The sequence below is a fragment of the Pleurodeles waltl genome, chromosome 2_2, assembly GCF_031143425.1.
Source record: "Pleurodeles waltl isolate 20211129_DDA chromosome 2_2, aPleWal1.hap1.20221129, whole genome shotgun sequence".
Classification (NCBI taxonomy): Eukaryota; Metazoa; Chordata; class Amphibia; order Caudata; family Salamandridae; genus Pleurodeles; species Pleurodeles waltl.
The window spans coordinates 63,469,085-63,491,006 of NC_090439.1; the positions used below are offsets into that span (position 1 = coordinate 63,469,085).

General features: G+C 43.5%; 1 protein-coding gene across 2 annotated transcripts in view; it reads right to left on the minus strand.

Annotated features, from left to right (window-relative positions):
- Positions 1-21,922, minus strand: part of LPCAT1 (lysophosphatidylcholine acyltransferase 1) — a 510,913-nt gene that overhangs the window by 394,164 nt on the left and 94,827 nt on the right. Inside the window, exon 1 of one of the 2 annotated variants that reach the window (XM_069219453.1) lies at positions 5,981-6,069. The exons of the other annotated variant lie outside the window; for it this stretch is intronic. Within the exon in view, the coding sequence (XP_069075554.1) occupies positions 5,981-6,040 (60 nt within the window). The 5' untranslated portion in view covers positions 6,041-6,069. Of the gene's footprint in view, positions 1-5,980; positions 6,070-21,922 lie in introns of those variants that run through there. 2 annotated transcript variants of the gene reach the window in all.

Genomic DNA, 21,922 nt, shown 5'->3' on the forward strand with positions numbered 1-21,922 from the left:
GCGTTCACGATGGACAAAGTGCCACGATATCACACTAGTGGCTGTTGAGTGTAAGAAAAGTGATAAGTAACCTAACATCTGCCTGGTGTTACTGCAAGACTTCTTAACTTGGTGGTGCATACTTAGTGTGGCCCATATAAAATGTATCAAGAGTGCAATGGTTAAAATGTGCACATAAAGCAACACGTGCTACAAATGGAGAAAGCCAGTCCCATCAGCACTGTTAGCTGCTATCTCGCACTCAGTCTATGTTATGTAGCTTCGTCCATCTACCTTTTAGTAACCTTAGCGGACCTTGGAAATGCAAAGCCGCCGGACCGACAACATTACCAGAGCACTTGTTGCATTTTATATCTGAAATACCTTAATATAGAAAGCATTTTCTGAGTCAGCCAATAGCTTCCTTTTATCTTAATGAAAACCACAGAAACAGATGGCCTAATTGACTCACTGCTGATCAGTGAGAAACGGCACAGCGCCAGTAAGCTGCTGAAAGCAATTCCATTGAAAAATATGAATTGCCAACTGAAATTCCACTTATCGGGCTAGCTAGCGGCAACTATTTATTCCACTTCCTCTCATTTTCTTTCCATACGGGTTACAAAGCCAACAAAAGCAAGCAACACAAAAAAACAAATTACACACGTTTGCCATACTAGGACTAGCACTATCAGCAACGATCTCAATATAAGAAAATGTTACGCTGGACTTACTAGGATGCTTCTGCAGTATCCAAGCACTGTAAATAAGCGCTAAAATGATGCATGAGTAGAGAGATGCAGTACCTCTTTCAGGCATGGGTGTGAACCTAAGGCACGCACAAAGCAGGCACGGCCAACAGGTAATATAGCAGGCTGCAAGAATTTATCCTAAAGCAATGCATGCCCGAGGATTCATCTTTGGCATCCTTCCAAACCCTATTAACTTTATTGGAAGATGGGATTCATCGTTAAAGTTTCAAAACCTCACATGGGCCTGGCATGCTTTTAGCAGTTTGGAAGTTGTAAGAAAACACTCTGCAAGATTCAATTTCAAGAGGGCAGTGTGACCGCCCACACTGCTCACGTTTGAAGGTGTACGCTGCTTCACAGCCCAAGCTTCAAGAGGAAGGTTTGCCCACCCCTACTGCTCACGCTTCAGGGGGGCGGCGTGCTGGTGCCACCGCTCAAGCCTCAGAAGACAGTGTGCCCATCCCCACAGCTCAAGCTTCAGGAGGATGGTGGGCCCATCCCCACAGCTCAAGCTTCAGGAGGATGGTGGGCTCATCCCCACAGCTCAAGCTTCAGGAGGATGGTGGGCCCATCCCCACAGCTCAAGCTTCAGGAGGATGGTGGGCTCATCCCTACAGCTCAGGCTTCAACAGGAAGGTGTGCTGCACTGGCCCCACAGCTCGAGCTTTAAGAGGACATTGTGCCTAACCCCTGGCCTCAAACTTGAAGAGGACCATGTGCTGGTCCCACGACTTAAGCCTTGAAAGTAAGGTGTACTTTGCATCAGGGCTGGAGCTTAGAGAGGATGGTGTGCCCATCCCCATGTCTCAGGCTTCAAGAGGACGGTGTACTGGTCCCATGGCTCAAGCCTTAAGAGAACAGTGTGTCCAGCCCTTGGCTCAGACTTAAAGAAGGCAGTGTGACTAGCCCCACGGCTCAAGCTTCAAGAGGTCGGTGTGACAAGCCTACGGGTCAAGCTTCAGGAGAACTGTTTGCCAAGCCCCAAAGCTCACACTTCTGAAGAATGGTTTGCCCAGCCCTAAGGCTAAAGCTTCAAGAAGAGTGTGTGCCTGGCACCACGACTGAAGCTTCAAGAAAATGCTATGCCTAGCACCACGGTTCTCCAGGCTGTGGCCTGTCTAGACACCTTCTGGATTTACTGTTTGTCAGTGGCATCCTAGTACTGCCACCGAATCACCTGACAATAATTCCACTCTGCAGCCTCTGCAATCCACTCTGCTTCCTAGAAGCTGGCGCCAATGCTCCTAGTTTTCCTCTGGCTATGCAAGATCTGGGGGACGGTCTAGTGTGCTTGGGAACAGGGAGGCATATTTAAGGCCTGATGTGGTGGGGGAACCTCTGCAACTCCAACCTTGAAAGCAGATCTTCTTTTGTCAAGCACTGCATACTTCCACAAATGACATCTGTCCCATGCAAAGCTTCAAGATGTTTTATTTGTCACACGAAGCTGCAAGCAACAGAAACTTATCATTGGTGAAATAAGTGCCATGGTCTAACGCAACCAAACCTGCAGAATACTGATAACAAGTACGAAACTGCCCCCATCTAAGAGCTTCTGCTGTGCAATTGCAACTTCAAGACTTAATGAAAGGCACAACCACGAACAAGGTATAATAAATTCCACATGGGCTTGACTCGCCATAAACCCATTTTTTCGATGTGACAATTCTCATTCTTTTTTTTTTTCCTTCTGCCAAGTCTCTAAAACATTTGCTTTTATTTGCACCATTTTTCTCGGATAAAAAGTATGAATGTTTAAATAACAAGCACTGACAAAGCCGTTGGCTCTCGCCTACGAAAGCTCTTTGAGAGCTACTGGCTTTGTCAATGTTTTTAGGCGTGTTGAATACCAGCACTGCTGCTGTGCACCAGTGCTAAGTTTTGGAAAAACGTGCTATGACGAGGCATGTCACTGTGTTTTTTCATCTAACTTGTCAATGCTCACAGTAGCCACGCTGCTGTTCAACATGGCAAGAGCTACTGGCTTTGCCAATGCTTGTTACATCAACAGCGGAGAGGCGGAATTTAGCCGGCGAAGGGTAAAAGTGTAATCATATCTACTAGAGGCAATTAAGTTGTACCAGTAAGTGTCTGCAGTATAAGCCTGCTGTGAATGTTTCACAGTTAACAGTGGACTCTCGCATTCTGATAATCCTTCTGCAAATTCATCCTCAAATAATATTGGCCTGTTTGCACCCGTGACCCTCATAACAAGCTACAAGCCAGACGAACTGCAATTAATTAAAAAAAAAAAAAAATTGATTGTGTCACATACAGGAAGGAGTGGGCAGGTAGAGAAAGATGCAGCAAGCATTGGCAAAGAGGGGGACTGAAGGGGAAATTGCCCACAAAAGTTGAGTCCCAAAGCAATTTGTTAAAGAGGAAGCGGTGTTCTGTTGCTGCAATAATAAACCAGAGACAAAGGTACCAAAAGGGGACAGCGTGTGGCGTAACAGCCAGAGCTACCGCCTCTGGAACCGGGGAACAGGTTTTGAGTAACGGCATCTGCTCAGCATCAAGTGATCCAACTCAAATCACAATCTCCTGTGTAAAAAAAAAATAATCCACTTGTGTAATGCAACTGGCAGTCATGTTAAGTGCTCCAGTACCTTCGGGTCCATTACACACCATATAAAACACTGAATTTAGACATGGAGCAGATGCAACAAGCATTGGCAAAAGGGAGGGGGAAATTGCCCACGAACTTTGAGTACTAGTGAACTTGGAAGAAAATAGTACCTGAATCACAGCGCGAGCAGTGAATGGATAGCGTAAGGACCCTAATCAGACTGAATTATTCCGTAGTTGGGCCACGTTGACACTTGAAAGAGGGGGGAAGTGGCATCGCAAGCACTGGCCAACTAAGAGCACTCAATGAAGAGTGACACTTAAGCCAATGAATAGCAAGCAACGGGCGGGTTTCAGACTCCTTAAACAACACAATACCTCTTGCAAGAGAGCACTCACTAGTAAATGCAATCTTGCAGGCGACAGCTACAAACAAAACAAAAGCTGTTTTTTCACATGCTGGCCAATAATGCCTATAAACTCTAATGACCAATAATAAAGGGATAAGTTGTTCACTAGTTCTAGCGGGAAGCACTAGTGTTACCCAGTGACCGTAGTCTGGAAATCTGCCCAGCAGGCTGTCAGACACCACAGAAGTTGCCTCTCGCTAGAAGACTCACAGAAAATAGTAGAATGAAGAAGACTACCAGCAACCTCAAGATGTAGGAGCAGCAGAACATTATTTTCAACTAGCACTGCTGTAAATTGTATGGCCAACGTCTGATAGGCAACAAAGCAAGGCAGAGAGGCAGAGTTCTAGAGTGACGACACTTCAGTAATAAATGAAGGTTAGCAACAGTTTGAGAGGCAGTGTCCTTCCTCACCCAGGCACTAACCGGAGGGCAGAGGCAAGAATCAGGCTAGATAAAGGTCAGAATCAGAACAGAAGCACACCTCAACAAGAGAACAGGTAAGCATGATCTACTTGGTCCTGACACAAACCCAGGGGGCAGTGCTTAGTTTGTAAAAAATAAAAAATTAAGTGTAGGGCCCTAGTCAGGAGGTCACTGCTGCGTGCACCACATACTGAAGCTGTTAGCACTGCCAATGACAGTACGTACACAACTACTAACCATCACACCGCTACAAGTGTGACAATTTATACTGTCCGAGGCCCCCAAAGCTGTAAGACTAGCTTGGGTGGCAGGTATTAGTTTTTTTTATGTATATTGAATTAATAAACAACTGTTGACAATTAATTGCCGGTGCTGAGCACCAGAAACCACCAGCTCAATTTAAGCACTGCCCGGGATATGAAAATCTTCTGCAAGGAGTTCAAGTCAGAAAAGCGATGTGGAATGATGCTGGTGACAACTAAAAGGAAGTGCTAAACCAAATGAATGCCACTTAGATACTTATTGCTTCTACAAATGGTGTCAACTAGTACTGTAAGAGGCTCAACTTATTTGATGCAAATCATGGGATTGAAAGGGGACTCATATTATGAGTTAACCCTGATGGGGACACAGCATAAGGGATTGTAATGAATTATAAGATTTGCAAATAGCTTTTCAGAGGACACATTCTGCTCTTTCTTGGGAAACTGGTCTACAATTCATTCAGACCTGCAGTTTCGTGGAACATCCTTCCTGATATCCGAGTTGTGACCTGGCTGGGTTTTTGCTGGCTTGACCACTATTTTAAAAAGTCTGGGCCACTACAAAAATTAAGAAAAATCGCCTAAAGCTGGTATTTACTCCTCTTATTGGTGCATACTAAAACAGCAAACATAAGAAGAAAACACTTTAAATGTATTAATTATCCATGACTGATAGTTAAGGTAAACAAAAGCAGAAAATCGCAGAATCTTAAAACAAACACATGGCTAGTTGCTCTACCCCCTGGGAAAGGTGGCAGCCTTACTGATACTGGAGTATCACAGCAACCAGGGTCAGCTTTGCGGCAGTGTGACTGGTGCAGCCGCAAGGGGCTGACTTTGGTGGGAGCGCTGTGTTTAAAAATAACTATTAGTTTAAAAGAATGTGAACTTCCTTGTGCATCCAGCGGTATTTAGGCAACAAACAAAACGCCAAGATGACTCTGGTGACTAATGTTCCGACTGGCAAGAGATCGGAATTTTGTCTAGTGGCAGTTTTGACCCATTATAAAGTAGCCTGGAGGGGGGGGGGGGGGGGGGGGGGTAATGTGCCTGCTGCAAAGAACACGTACCACGTAGATCACAGAAACTCAGTGTGAGTGAACTATGAGTAGCGCTATAAAAAATAAATAAATAAACGTATGCCAAACAGAGGCTATGGGGAGATGGGGTGTACTGTTGGAGTGTGGAAGTGAGGGAATTATTGGAGAAGGAGGTCATGTGGAAAGGGATCCCAAAACAGACCGGCGCAACAAGCGTGACTATTTCCAAAACCCAGTAAAAGTTAACGGAATCCAAAATGAGCACATCAAGGAAAGACAAACTTAAATCTGATGCTGCAAATTTCAAACTGCACATATATTCAATATACTCTCACTTTCAGATAAAACAAAATGCAACGATGCAAAGGGATAGACAAATGTGGCTGAACATTCTGCAATATGCAAAGACAATCAAAAACACTGGAGACCAATCTACGGCCGACGCCAGGAGATGTGAACGGTGAAACGATGACACAAGAAGCTTGCCGTTTTCAGCAGCAAGTCTCACCAGCATTTTTACCTCACGTTCGTTTAGTAGTCACCTGTGAGAGAGATTCTGGATGTAAACGGCGAGCGTTCCAGAACAAATACACGGCTGCCATGTTTGACAGGTCCACGCTTGATGTGCCGCTCCAGGCCACATTCTTTGCTATGAATGCTGGGATTTGTAGCCCTGTTTTACAATGTGATCAACAAAACTACATGTCCCAGAATTCAGAGTAAAAACCTGGACTGAAGCAGCACTTCAGGCATGGCCCTAGGAAACTCAGCAGGGCTGGAAATGTTTGCAAACACACGTGTTGGACTAATGCTCTGTTTAAAACAGAACCCATAAGGAAGATAAGGGCAGTCGATTTTGTTGAATGTGGACAAACACAGGGGGTGTGATATTACTATACCTTGATAAACCTTTCCCCGCAGTTTGATTCAATACCAGACTTAAATGTTTACAGTGGTTAAATGCCATGGTTAGTCTTCCATCGGCAGCAGTCAGTAAAGTAGTTATAGCCGACAGACAAATACTCGGATGGTGTTCTGAAAACAGTTTTATCTTTCAGTGATATACGTATGTAAAAGGTGGGTGTGTTCTGTTAATGAAATATTGGAACCGGCCACAGACATAGGAGGACTATAATGTACAAATGTGGTCCCAGGTTTTACAATGACAGCACTCCACGACATCGTTGTTAACACATGATTTCCTGTCACAGTCACACCTTCTCATTTCACTTTTAAACTTGTGATGCTCACTTCGCTCACTCCAGTTCAAATTTGCCGATTTTGGATTTTAGTGTTGTGCACACCATACACAATGTTGGTGTGTTAAAAAAGATGCTTTTACTGTTTTAAATTCCACACCCTGATCCAGTGAATCGGGTTAAATATAGGTTCAATAAAACAGCTGTAAAAAACGTACATTAATGCAGATTTAACACAGCTGTTAGTTTATAGTTAGGAGCAGGAAAAAAAAGTCGGGGAGGGGCTATGCAGAGGGCAAGAAAAACTTGCAAATTCAAATGTTAGGGCGTTATAGCAAGACTTTGCATGGACAGTCCAGGCCCAGTTACTCTCAAACCAAGGTTAGAGTCGTTGCTTTCTCATCAGGGCTAGGAAGGGAAAATTTCCAAATATCGTGGAGGAAAAGAGGTGGTGTAAAGGTAGAGGTTTCTCCAAAGGGAACAACAAAAAAGGGAAACATGCGGATTCACCCTTCCGCTCTGCATACTCAGGAGACAAGCTTAGTGGGAAAAGCAGCTTAGGTATAGAGGAGAAATATTCCTGGAATGCTATAACTTTTGCAAGTTTCACTAGAATTGTTCAGAATCCCCAAAATCTATTAATTCTCGATAAAATGCAGCCGGAAACCTGTTTATTAGATTTCTGACTTTTCCTCGAAAAGGTTTGTGAAATGGACCCACCTTATGTTCTTGCGAGTTTACAACTGTCCTGTTGTAATTAGGCGAGCGGATTTGGGAACCAATTGACAAAGCCAAAACTTATGAACTTTACATAGTGAACATATTTTGCTGTGATAAAAAGCAGACCCATGCGAAGAGAAAGAATGTGGCTACTGTGTAAGGAGTGTCATACGCTACTGAAACATAACCCAAAGGGGTACAGGAGGAGGTGACAGAAGTGGTGCACTACAACCTTGATTTCATAGGTGGGAGTAGAGGTAGGGATAGTAAGTAGGTGGAAGAGGAGAGGTGACTGCATTTAAACCGAACGGGGCTATTTTGGTATTGTCACTTTAGGATTTTTTTCCTCATAAAAAAAGGAAAACAATGCAGGAGAATAGTTCAGCTGTCGGGGGTATAGAGCTATCCGCTTTGTGCTTCACGATTAATAAATACTGACCCCCTGGATGGGTCAACATAGCACTCTGCCTTCTAATATTAAAGAAAATGCACTCTATGCAATAGACAAAAATAATAGCTACTAAGCAAATCACTGAAATTCTGCACAGTGAATCCCAGGACCATCTTCAGCCTATGACATTTATATGCAGGGGAAACAATAGAGAGGAGGTGGTTCCTTCTATTAGAGATTACAGTTGGACAAATACACAAAATAGGAAGGTTCACCAAGTGCCATCCAGACAGAATTTTCTTCTAAAATCAATGCCGGTATGAGGTGAGGCAGCATGAAAGGAAGCAGACTCATGACCTACCTGAATCAAGAACCAGCTACTCTACGCCACCCAATCTGGCTACCGCAGCAATCACAGCTCCAATACTGTCCTGATCGCAGCCACTGACATCTCTACCCTCCTCGATTGAGGAGAAACAGTGGCCCTGATCCTCCTCCATCTCTCAGCAGCCTTCGAAACCGTATCCCACCACACGCTGATCAAAAGATTCCACCACATCAACATCCAAGGGGATGCACTCAGATGGATCACTTCCTTCCTCACCTGAAGAACACAGAGAATTCACCTACCTCCTTTTAACTCTGAACTAAAAAACATCACCTCTGGGGTTCCCGAGGACCATTCCTCAGCCCCACATTTTTCAATGCATTTTTTACCCAGCTAGCAAATATGGTCAGATCCCATGGCCTCAACATAATCTCCTGCGTAGACAACACCCAACTCATCCTCTCGCTCACAGACAACCCCACCACCACCAAAACCAACTTCCAGAGATGCATGACAAGAGTAGCTGACTAGATGAAAGAAAATTACCAACATCTAAACATACACACTACTGGAGTGCTGATCTTCAGCAAGAGCAGCAACACATGGAATGACTCCTGGTGGCCTTCAGAGCTAAGACCCACACCCACTCCCTCCGAACATGCCAGAAACTTCTGAATCATCAATGACAAAAGGCTCACCATAGAATCACAGATTAACACAGTCTCCTCCACCTGCGTCCTCACTCTGTGCATGCTACGCTAGATCTTCAAGTGGCTACGGCTACCCCCGCACACAAGATGCACTGGGACACAGGTCCTCATCACCAGTCTACTAGACTACGGTCACGCTCTCTATACAGGAATCACTTCGCAAACCCTACAAAGACATCAGACCATACAGAATGCCACAGCCAGACTCATCCTCAGCATTCTCCGAGTAGCACACATCACACCACACCGCAGATAACTTCAATGGCTCCCCTTGCAGAAGAAGTGTGCATTCAAGCTGCTGACCGACAAACACAAAGTTCTACACAACCAAGAGCACCTACATTAACCACAGTGTTAGAATTCATTTTGAATTGCTTCGTTTCTTTTACACGTGTAAGTTTGAGCTTTTGTTGTCTCTGAACGCACTGTCTATCACATATGTTATCTTATGTATATTTGTTTAAGTAAAATAAGCCTGGTTCCATGCCATGGGCTTGCAGCTGGTTTCTTTCCCTAACTGGGGCACTGTACTCTTTATAATTGTGTGTTCAAAATAACTAACTGACCTCGGCTGTGGTATTTTGGGGAGGGAAAGGCTGATATCTATACCTTTGAACCACGTAATCCTTTGAAGGGTCTCAAGAATGTGGGGAGTCAGGCAGCTGCAGAGGGGAGGCAAGGACAAAGCTGGGAATGGAACCGGTGTGTGGAAACTGATTAACTCCTTAAAATATCTGTATGACGTATATCATTATTTACACATTTTATGTATCCTTTGATGTATGAGTATAAATATCACTGTTAAACGCTTTATGCGAGCACACTTTACTTCGGGCCTGGGATGCCAGTGGTAAACCTGTCCTCTTTGCTGCAGCAAAAATAAACAGACCTTTGGTCATTGATTTTTCACTCCGGCTCTCCGTGTCAAAAACTCCTTTGTAAATGCATTTGTAAGTATCTGCAAATATGTGCATTTGACAATTTGGCGCCCGAACAGGGACCTTCCAGTGGATATCTTCAGTAGCTCTGTCAAGAGACGTGCTGCCAGTGGGGGGACGCCATTCCGGAGGTGTAGATTTCAGGGGCCCCTGCACAAAGACTTAGTTTCAAAAGCAGCTGCATCTTATCCACCGGGCAGGCCTCTCCCCGCTTTCTCGTGATGTCCCAGCGAAGTCCCTGAAAACATCGGTTTTTATCTTGACTGATTAGTCTGACACGGGCGGCCGGAGAGAAATCCAGGAAAAAGCAGATAGTCAGGTAAGACTGTTCCTCGCTGGCTACTTGTCTGCTTTAACTTGCATTTGAGAGAATAATTGTTTTTGGATAACTTATCATTTTTGGGAATGATTAGTTCTTGGTAAATTTGCATTTGTACAAGGTACCATTTGACAATTTGTATTACACGTGTTTTTCTTGTTTGAGTAATTTGCCCAGGCCTGGAGCAATTTGTAAGTTGGTAAATATTTGAAAAAGGGTTTTTTTTCTTCTTTGGTGCACATTTGAAAAAGGTTTTCTTTGGTGCACATTTGAAAAAGGGTTTCTTTGGTGCATGTTACATTTTGAAATTTGATGTGTGTTGTCTTTTGAAAATTTACAAGGTTAGATATGGGAAATAAGAAATGTTGGCAAGGGTTATGTCTTTGTTTTCGCCGAAATCATGTGCCACGTTTAGATAAAAAGCAACCGATCCCAAAAGAGGGAACACCAGGGTGGGACATGTTAAAGGATTATGGTTTAGAGAATAATTTGTATAATAGTATATGGCGCAGGTATACTAGACATTGTCCTGACCTCCAGTGGCCAGAGGATGGGTCTTTTGATTTAAAGAAACTAACCTACCTACAGGAATGTTTGTTTCATAAAAAGGCTAGACAACATATGTTTGAGGTATACAGAAAATGGGAAATGGAGGCCAATAAAAGAAAAATTAAATCAGATAAACTGATAGAGAGGGAAAACAGGAGAACCATCATGCAGAAGGCCGCCCTTTATCACCAGTCCCAAACCCAGAAAGGGATTGAATCTGAAGATAGAGTCCATAGGGCCCAGGTGGAGGGAAGTTATGTATCAAAGCCAACAGAAACCAAACATGCATTAGAGGAAGATGAGGTAATGCTACAGCTATTAGATAATAGCCCTACTGCACCTCCACCTTACACACCCCCTGCAGTAGCCCAACCTATCATGGGGGCACAGCAACAGCAGCAAGGGCAAGGGCACAATTTGGGAAATCCAGGTGCACCACTACAGCAGCATGTGCCACAACCACCACAGCCTCTAGCCCAAGCTACCCCAATAGCCCAAGTCCTAATCCCTCCGCCACCTGCCCCACCACTACCAGCCAGCACTGCAAGGTTACCAATAATGTCCCCTGCCCCTAATACCCCAAATGGACAACGCCGACGGTGCACAGCCACACACTCACTTTCACCCATATGGAGCACACCTATTAAGTCGATTTCGCCCCCTAGTACCCGCTCCACTATTGGGGATGGGGAAAAACGGGTTATCAAGAATCAGTCAGAGAACTGGATGTCACATCCTATTTACACCCACACCGATATTATGGACACAATACAACAGATGTCACATTTTGGACAGCAATTAGCACTACAGTATATGATTGAAAAATTGGAGAGGGATTGGAAGTCTTGTATTACAGATTCTACCCCTCTCCCTTATGAACAAGAATTATACCAATTATGGCGGGACAGTGTGGCTTGTATTCTTGATAGTAACAGCATAAATGAGGGAGTACGCATTTGTGTCATAGCCAGGGAAGATGTTCTCAATATATATGACAAGGGGTACCCAATGAGGGAAGTGCACCCTGATATGCCCACTGCAGCTGCAGTTGCAGCAGCAGCTGCCGCCGGACGACCAGCTCCCGTGCCGGTGGCCCAATTTGTTCATATACCATGGAAAAGGGAGGAGGTAATGGCTATAAAGAAAGACTTGCCAGACCCTCGAAAGAATCCAGCTGGATTCTATCGGGACCTTAGAACTGCCATTTCCACCACAACCATGACACTCAAAGACATTGACTATTTTTTTGGTGTTTTATTGGGTCCTGAAGTTTGGCATAAAATTAGAAGAGTAGATGATGCACCTACTTTGGGAAATACATGGGGGGGTTTAGAAGCACGGGAAGCACAAAGGGCACCAGGAACCCTGCCGCATCAGGATATTTTAAATTTACCTAACCGGATTTTGACTAAGTTAGAAACTGTTATACCTCTTCAGACTGTGGATTGGGGAAAACTTGCCACTTATAAACAAAAAATAGGTGAAGATGTCCCAGATTATTTTACTAGAATTGAACAAGCTTTCATAGATTTTAGCGGTCAAGACCTCGCCACCGTAACAGGTGTCACACTATTTGTAGAACGCTTTGTTAATGGCCTTCTACCTGAAATATCACAAAAATTAAAAGCAACAGAGAGTTCGTGGATGACAAAGGGACAGGCAGAGATTTTACAGATGGCACAATACTATGAGAGCAGGTACAAGGAAGAATTAGAAAAGAATGAGAAGTCAGTAAAAGAATTGAAGAAAAAGGTATTATTACAGCAGGCATACCCCCAGCGGGATACAACCCCTCAGCAAAGGGGTGGCCCACCAAGGGGACGGGGAAGGGGTCGAGGTGCATCTGCACCACCCCAAGACCGCCGATTAAATATCAACCAATGTGCCTACTGTAAGCAGGATGGACATTGGCGTGATACTTGCCCATTACTGGAAGGAAGACAAAGTATGTCACTTCATAGAGGGAACGCGGCAGGTAATGCACGAGGACGAGGAAGAGGTAGAACTGATCAGAATTCGCAGAATGAGAATCAGGTCCCGCGTAACACTAATATTTTTGACAATGCATTTGAACGACAATATTATGCTGATGATTTCTTTTCTGAATCCTACAATTATTAGGACAGCCACAGACAGGGCCAGGGGCGAGTAAGTATTCCTGTAGATCAGAATGGTCCCTACATTGATGTAAAAATCGAAGGAGAGGGCCATAAGTTTCTTCTAGATACTGGTGCCACCAGAACATCTATTGCACATTCTGCAGTCCCCGGGGCTCCCCTGTCTGGGCTTCATACCACATCAATTGGGATTTCTGGGATCCCCGTGGTGAGCCCCATCTCAACACCTATGAGAGTAACTGTAGGCCCATTTACAGTACACACGCCACTCTCTTTAACATCAGGTTGCAATGAAAACTTGTTTGCATTAGATTTGTTAAAGAAATTAAATGCAGTTATTCACTGTTCAATGGATGGTGTCTATGTAACTATGGATAGTGTTTCCCCAACTCGGTGCATGTTCTCACAGGAATACGACTTACCCCCAGAGCTAAAGGAAATAGACCCTCGCTTATGGGCCAAAGGCAAGAATGATGTAGGCATTATGGATATCGACCCTATTGTAATAAAAATCAAACCAGGTGCCCGGTTACCTCGTGTTCCTCAATACAAATTACCTAAATCAAGCGAAAAAGGGCTCAAGGCAGTCATATCTGATCTTGTGCATGCAGGTGTCATAAAGGAAATAGTGAGCAGCCCATGTAACAGTCCAATCCTTCCTGTTGTAAAGAAACAAAATGATGCTAATAGATTAGATGGTGAGCAATCAGTTACTGATAACACAGTATATCGATTAGTTATTGATCTCCGAGAAATTAATAAAATAGTAATTCCCCAGTTTCCCGTGGTCCCAGACATGAATAGTCTTTTCACCATGATTCCACCCTCTGCGTGTTTTTTCACCGTAATCGATTTGAAGAATCTTTTCTTCAGCATTCCAATTGCCGAAAAATCTCAATATTTGTTTAGCTTCGCGATTTTTGGTAGATCATTCGCGATGACAAGAATTCCTCAGGGATTTGTTGAGTCCCCGAGCATATATAGTCAATGCCTTAAACGTCAATTAGACCAATTCAATCCACCTTCAGGCTCTGCATTGTTGCAGTACATTGATGATATTTTAATTGCCTCAGATTCCATGACACAATGTAAGACTGATACTGTTGCATTATTACATCATTTAGCAACTCTGGGCCATAAGGTGTCCCTTCCAAAATTGCAGTATTGTAGAGAGGAGGTCACCTATCTATGACACCTCCTCTCTAAGGAGGGAAGGAGATTACATCCAGACAGAATTAAACTGGTTCATACAATGACTGCACCACGCACCCCTTCTGAAGTCCGAGCATTTTTGGGATTTACATCCTTTTGCAGACAGTGGATTCCAAATTTTTCACTTATAGCAAAACCATTGACTGCTCTGACACTTTCAGATGTGCCCTCTCCTGTACCTTGGACTGACAAATGTGAGGAGGCTTTTCAAAATTTAAAAAAGGCGATGTGCTCTGCTCCTGTATTGGGTAATCCGGATTACAGCAAACCATTTGTTTTATTTGTGCATGAAAAGCATGGCTGTACATTGTCTGTTTTGACACAGGATCAAGGTGGGAGACAACGCCCTTGTGCATACTTCTCTTCCACCTTGGACACTGTGGCGCAAGCTTTGCCTACTTGTCTTAGAGGAGTGGCTTCTGCAGCAGCTGCGGTGAAACAAAGTGAAGGGTTTGTTGGTGGCAATCCGCTCACTGTGATGGTTCCTCATGCCGTTGATATTTTGTTAAACAAGACACAGACGCAGCACCTCACCAGTGCTCGTCTAACAGGTTACGAATTAACATTGTTCAGTCCAAATATTACTTTGAAGCGGTGCAATGTCTTGAACCCAGCTACGTTACTACCCCTCCCTCAGGACAATGTGGAATTTGATCATAATTGCATTTTTGCCACTGAGGAAGAAACCAAGGGACGGGTAGACTTAACAGACACTCCCCTATCTGACCCACAGGGAGAGCTGTTTGTAGATGGGTCTTGCTTCAAATTACCAGATGGTACGACCACTGCAGCCTATGCCGTCACCACAGTCAAAACAGTGGTTGAATCTCATAGAATCCTGCAAAATTCGGCACAGGCTGCAGAATTAATTGCCCTCACCAGAGCTTGTGAATTAAGTGAACATCTTAGTGTTAACATCTACACTGATAGCCAATATGCGTTTGGAGTAGCTCATAATTTTGGGCGACTCTGGGCGAATAGAGGCTTTATCACGTCACATGGCACTACCATTCAGCATGGCAACTTGATTGTGACACTTTTGACTGCTCTCAGCCTGCCCCGTCAGGTCGCAATCATTAAGTGTAGTGCCCACAAAAAAATTACTGATGATATAGGACGAGGAAATGCTTTTGCAGATGCTACAGCGAAAGCAACAGCACGAGCACCATTTGACAATGCATATGTTGAGAGTAGCATCAAGGGAGAGCCCCAGAACGAAGTACTAGAAAATACCATGCAGTGTGGGAGAGATATTCAAGCAGAAGCAACAGCAGAGGAAAGGGAACAGTGGGAGAAGAACGGTAGACTAGACAGTGAGGGTTGTTACACAGATGACACAGACAGAAGAAGATGGATGTTACCTAATTGTTATGTACACGCTATGGTTACTATGGCCCACAGTCCTGCACACATCAGTGCCCAAGGCATCAAGACAACTTTGGACCATGTTTGGAGTAATCCTCTGATATCCAAAGCTGCTAATAACCTGGTTAAAAGTTGTATGGTGTGTGCAGTGCACAATGCAGGAAAAGGGACCCCTACGCCCCCTGGCCACTTTGCCCCTCCTGATCTCCCCTTTGAAGCTATACAGATGGATTTTATCCACATGGAACCGTGTAACAAACTGAAATACGTGTTAGTGGTAGTATGCATGTTTTCAAAATGGATAGAGGCCTACCCGTTAAAAGACAATGGTGCCCTCTCTACCGCCAAAATATTACTAAAAGAATATTTTCCTAGATACGCATTGCCACGATTAGTCTGGAGTGACAATGGCAGTCATTTTTCTAATGAGGTAATGGAGAAGGTCTGTACCGCCCTTAACATCAAACATCGATTTCATGCTGCAAATCACCCACAATCAGCGGGCCTTGTAGAAAGGTATAATTACACCTTGAAGAGCAAAATAGCTAAGATTTGTGCTGAGACCAACTTAAAATGGCCAGATGCTTTGCCCCTAGCATTAATGTCCATCAGGATGACTGCCAGTAGCAAGTCACGATTATCCCCCTATGAAGTTGTCATGGGGAGGCCAGCCAATATCTGGGGGGTACCACGACCAAAGAAGCTTTCTGAAGTGCAATATCCTTTGTTTGTAGATTACTGTAAACAATTGACTAAAGATTTGCGTTTGATCCACCAACAGGTCAAGGCCAGCCTACCGACTCCTCTTGAAGGCCCTGGTCACCCTTTTAAGCCAGGGGATTGGCTTATGACAAAGAATTTTCAAAGAACCAACAGTCTTCAGCCCAGGTGGCGGGGGCCAGCCCAGGTACTGCTTGCAACACAGACAGCGGTGAAAGTGGAAGGAAGGAAAAACTGGATACATGCTAGCCACTGTAAGCGTGCACCAATTCCACTACAAAGTACTCTAACAGCAGAATTACCATTGTCTCCTGATTACAGAGAAGTAGGGAGACAGGAAACACCTCCACCGGTTTCAAGTGCTACTTCTGCTCCTGAGGTGACACAGCAGCCCAGTGACGAAGAGTTACTGTTTGAAGATCAACAAACTCATCGATACAACCTGCGTCCTCGCCCATCTAAATGAACAGAATTTTGAAGGTGCGTAAGGTGGTGACCCCTACGAAAAGCTACATTTACATCACCCTGATAGCTCCTAGCTTGGAATTGCAAACTGAGGTCTTTTCTGAATGGCCAAGGAATCCTTTGCTCAGCAGAATACGGCACGCCTTCCTTCATGAAATACAGTTCCCCGCTTTCACCGCCACCGGCATTTCCGATGCCATTGATGTACCAGTATTAAAACGAGCTATCCTCACTGTTGTTACGCACACTTTGGGCGACGAGGTTGTAAATGACTGTGATGACTAAATTTTCAGCATGAACAGGAACACGGGTGACTAGCCTGTGCAACGACACCAGAACATTGGTTAGAACAATTGTCTCAACGAGAACACAAGCATAGTGGGATGCAGCTTGTGCAACGCTATTATCTGTGTTAAAAGCAGTGGGTAAATGGAGTTAACAGTTCTGTGACTGGCGAGAAAAAACCAAGTACCAGTTCTACGGAAGCGGCCAGCCATTAGGGTTGGTGCGGTTTGTAGTCCCAGCGGTAAAAAAAAAAGGTGCCCTTTTCTGTTTAATACTCAAGCACATCACTGATTTGGTTGAAAATTGCTGGCCTCCGCCCTCATTTTTGCTGAGACACTGAACGAAACTGACAAACTATACTGAAGACGAACTTTGAAGTATCGCGACTTACTCACTGGGAGTTGAGACTCACCAGGAGTTAAAACTCGAAAAGGAGAAGATAAGGGACCTAGGATCAAGCCAACTTCTATTGTCCTGTATTTGAAAAAAAAACTTGTTCATGGACCAACCAGTGCAGCCTAACTGCTAGAGTGGAAAGCACGGCGGTGATGAACCCTAGTGGGTGTGAACATTGAAGGAAAATTTACTTATCTGTATCTATACGTATATGATTATTAGTATAGTGATATTAATATTTTGCATTTACATATTTGGTAATTGTGTGGGTATATTTTTGAACACGCGTAGGCGGTTGAGACGAGTAAAACGGTATCATAGAAAGGTTGTAGGACCAAGGAGGAGAGCACAATAAAATTATGAAAATATATCCATTTGGCAGGACAAATATCCCTCTAGAGAATAGGGAAGAGTGGCCTTATAACTATTTCTACAAAACAACAATGAAGTACCTAGTGACCCTTATGTTAATATGTATAATGTCCAGTGGTGTTGCATCATTGTTGCAAAATCCTACCTTACATCCATTGATAAAGGTTCATGGAAAATTAGCGGAGACATTAAGTCTCACTGACTGCTGGATTTGCCGGCACTTGTCTAGACACCCTGAGGATCCTATAGGCCTTTATGAAGTACCAGTATCACCAAGCGAATATGAAAGAGGGGAAGTGTGTCTTGTACCAAATACCACTTGGAGATGTGACCAACAAGAATATCAATGGTACCCTAGGTGTGCGGTGCTCCCTAATACCCAGGCAGAATACAAGCTCTCCCTGATGCCTGGAGAGAATGCCACACTTAAAATGTTTCCCATATGTTTTGGTACCTATTTTTATGGGCAAAACCCAGAGGCAAAATACATGGGAAAGATCCCTCCTGAACAGTGTGTTTATACTTTGTTATTTGATATAAAAACAGGGAATTGGGATCTTGAAGGAGAGGAGAAAATAGACAGAAATTGGACAGCGTTAATTAATGGGACTCATCAAAATTACACTGTAAATTATTGGAACCTGACTGTGGGAGAAAATGAGATTCTGGTAGATCCAGAAGGATTGTTATATGATCCCTCCAGAGAACAAGATAGAAATGGGAAAAATTCACCTGTAATATTATCCCGGGTTTTCCTTGGCCCCCTCTGGACGGCTAGATGTTCATATGTTGCACCCTGGGCAAATGTATCATTGCTAAATACAATCTGGGAGGATTACAAGTATTGCAATAATTCTGAGCATGACACCCCAGAGGGTGTAGGATTGCCCCGAATAAAATACAGCATTATAAATTCACAAATCCAGGGAGGCATGTACTTCATATGTGGAAGAACTGCATATAAAGTACTACCTCTAAACTGGGAAGGGATATGTTCACTGGCATATTTGGCACCCAACATTACTGTGATATCAAATATATCATCTTCCCAGCCCCTTAACATGGGGAGTTTTGCACATAGGTACAAACGAGGGACACCCATACTGGAGGAGCGAAAGAACTGGGTATTTCAAGTGTTACATGTTCTTATTCCAGGATTTGGAATTTTCGATTTACAACTGGCAATGATGAATATGTCAGCTGAGTTAGCCATTGCATTTAATGCCACCAGGGAGGCCATAGGAAGTGTACAGATAGAGATAAACTCTGCAGCCCAATTGGCGATACAAAATCGGCTTGCCCTGGACTTGATTACAGTACAACAAGGAGGAGTATGTGTTTTAATCCAACATCAGTACCAGCAAAAGTGCTGTTATTTTGTCAACAAGTCATCAGAGATAGAATTGGATATTGGGAAAATAAAAGAAGCAGTACAGGTATTTGAAAAGGGGGGCCAATATGAAGGAGGCGATTTGAGTTTATCATGGTTATGGTCTTGGTTTGGGGGGTGGGGCTGGTTGTTTAAAGACATACTTTTTATAATAATAGCTATTGTATTAAGTCGTTTATTAGTACAGTGCTTACCTGCTCTCTGTTCCTGTTTAAAATTGTGTAAACTTCCGCCAGTGAAAATACTAGAAACAAATCGAGCTATGATGCAGAAAGAAGAGATAAATTCCCTAATGGCTATTGACCCCACTATCCTCACTACAGATACTGGTTGCTCATACCCGTCGGTTGTTTATGTCCCCATGAATGCAAATTTCAAGGAAGTAGGAGTAAAATTCAACATATATGAGGAAATTTAGAACTATTCAAACGTTGATTATGTTCAGAAGAAAAAAAACTCAAAAAGGGTCGATTGTTAGAATTCATTTTGAATTGCTTCGTTTCTTTTACACGTGTAAGTTTGAGCTTTTGTTGTCTCTGAACGCACTGTCTATCACATATGTTATCTTATGTATATTTGTTTAAGTAAAATAAGCCTGGTTCCACGCCATGGGCTTGCAGCTGGTTTCTTTCCCTAACTGGGGCACTGTACTCATTATAATTGTGTGTTCAAAATAACTAACTGACCTCGGCTGTGGTATTTTGGGGAGGGAAAGGCTGATATCTATACCTTTGAACCACGTAATCCTTTGAAGGGTCTCAAGAATGTGGGGAGTCAGGCAGCTGCAGAGGGGAGGCAAGGACAAAGCTGGGAATGGAACCGGTGTGTGGAAACTGATTAACTCCTTAAAATATCTGTATGACGTATATCATTATTTACACATTTTATGTATCCTTTGATGTATGAGTATAAATATCACTGTTAAACGCTTTATGCGAGCACACTTTACTTCGGGCCTGGGATGCCAGTGGTAAACCTGTCCTCTTTGCTGCAGCAAAAATAAACAGACCTTTGGTCATTGATTTTTCACTCCGGCTCTCCGTGTCAAAAACTCCTTTGTAAATGCATTTGTAAGTATCTGCAAATATGTGCATTTGACAACAGCATGAATTTTCACCAACAGTCAAGAAGACTACGCTCGCCTGCCTATCGCTTGTCCACACTCCGCGCATCCACTGAAGAAGTGGGGCACATATCTCTTCCCACATAGCAGCAAAAACCTGGAACAGCCTCCCCGCACACCTCGGGACCATCACCTTTCAACCAGAATGCAGCAGAGCCTTGAATAACTGGATATTGGAATGAGCTGCTGAGACATGCAAGGGCCTGGATACCCTCAAGGGTGATTAGTCATGCTTTACAAATCCTGTTTGATTGACTGAGTGATGTAGGAGCATCAGAAATTACACTTAACATTTACTACCCAGCTAGCAAATATGGTCAGATCCCATGGCCTCAACATAATCTCCTGCGCAGACAGCACCCAACTCATACTCTCGCTCACAGACAACCCCACCACCACCAAAACCAACTTCCCCTTTGCATGTTTCCTCTCTTACAAGTGATCTTTTTGGCAAAGATGTTTGGTTCTCCAAGACTAACAAATGCGGCCTTCCATAAAAACAGCTTAGACGTATTAAGTATAAAACACTCTATGATATTGCTGATGTCACATTTCGCTTGTTCGGTGTAGCGCTGGAACAATCCGTCAAAAAGTCTTTTACCAATAAAAACTAAGTTTAGGAGAAATAGTTTTGGAAAGTTGTAACTACTGCATAGGCGGGGAGCACATCCTTTTAGTTACTGTTTCCTAAAATTATTATTTTAGGGGAACAGTGACAAAATGGTTATTTCTTTACGTCAAATGTCACAAACATACTGCTGGTCATCCAGATGTTTCTGATGTTGGGTGTGCTACCTCAAGGTAGATCCTTCAGTTCATCAAAATTGTCAAGGTACAGGATTTTCCATTACCTCATGCTCCGATCTCGGGATAGGGAAACTTTTCTAACAATGTTTATTTTGAGCCTTGGATGAAACAGTTCCTTAAGCCTTTGCTCCGAGGAGATCAAAACAATGAAAACAATCAGAACAATCAACCGGGATCACACAAGGAGGCGTCAAAGGAAACTGTTTAACCAAGGCCTGACAAGGGAAATAAGGCTGGTGGCTGTGCATGCCCCCAGGATGAATGCAACCCAGCAGTAAGTCCATGAATTTAGAGATGCGCATGAATACAGCTAAGCTGTGAGGCAAGAGCAAGCAGTAAACTACAATAACTGTGAAAGAACAGAAATTGAGGAGTTCAGCCCAGCATAATAATCGGAGAATAATTACTCAAGTGTGTACTAGGGCTGAGCCAAGTTCGGTAAGACACTGGCACTATACATCTGTTTAGAGACATACTAACACTCCTATAGACAAATAATCACGAGCAACATCACTTGCAATTTCCTGTTTGGCGTACAGTACACTCGTGGACATGAAATTTTAACAAATTCCATTCAATTATTTTTGATTTGTTAAGTCATATTTGCCACACACTTTGCATGAGGTTAGGGGCTTTGCTGCCAGTCACATCATGGAGGAGCGATGACAGTCTCTATGGGGATTCGACATATTTCCAGTTAGGCCAACCCATGCTGAGTGGGTTTTTAGGACCTTAAATACATTTACATGCAATGAATCAAAGTGAAACTTGTGTAATAGTCCATAATTATGCTGACATGTTAAACATGTGCACGCTAGTTTCGTAGAGCTTAAGAGCAACAAGAAAGATAGTTAACTAAGTATATGACAACACGTAAAAGGCAGTGCAAATGTGTAGACTTGTATAGTAAGATAATTAAAATCACAAAGACGCAGTAGGCAAGAGCGAGAGTCACTTCATAGGGCAAATCCTGTGAAAGTGGGCTAGTCAGGGGAATCCTGAAGACACAAAGTTGCTTATGGTGGAACATCTTCTGTTCAAAGGATGAGAACTTTATTCAACACACCACTCACATCAA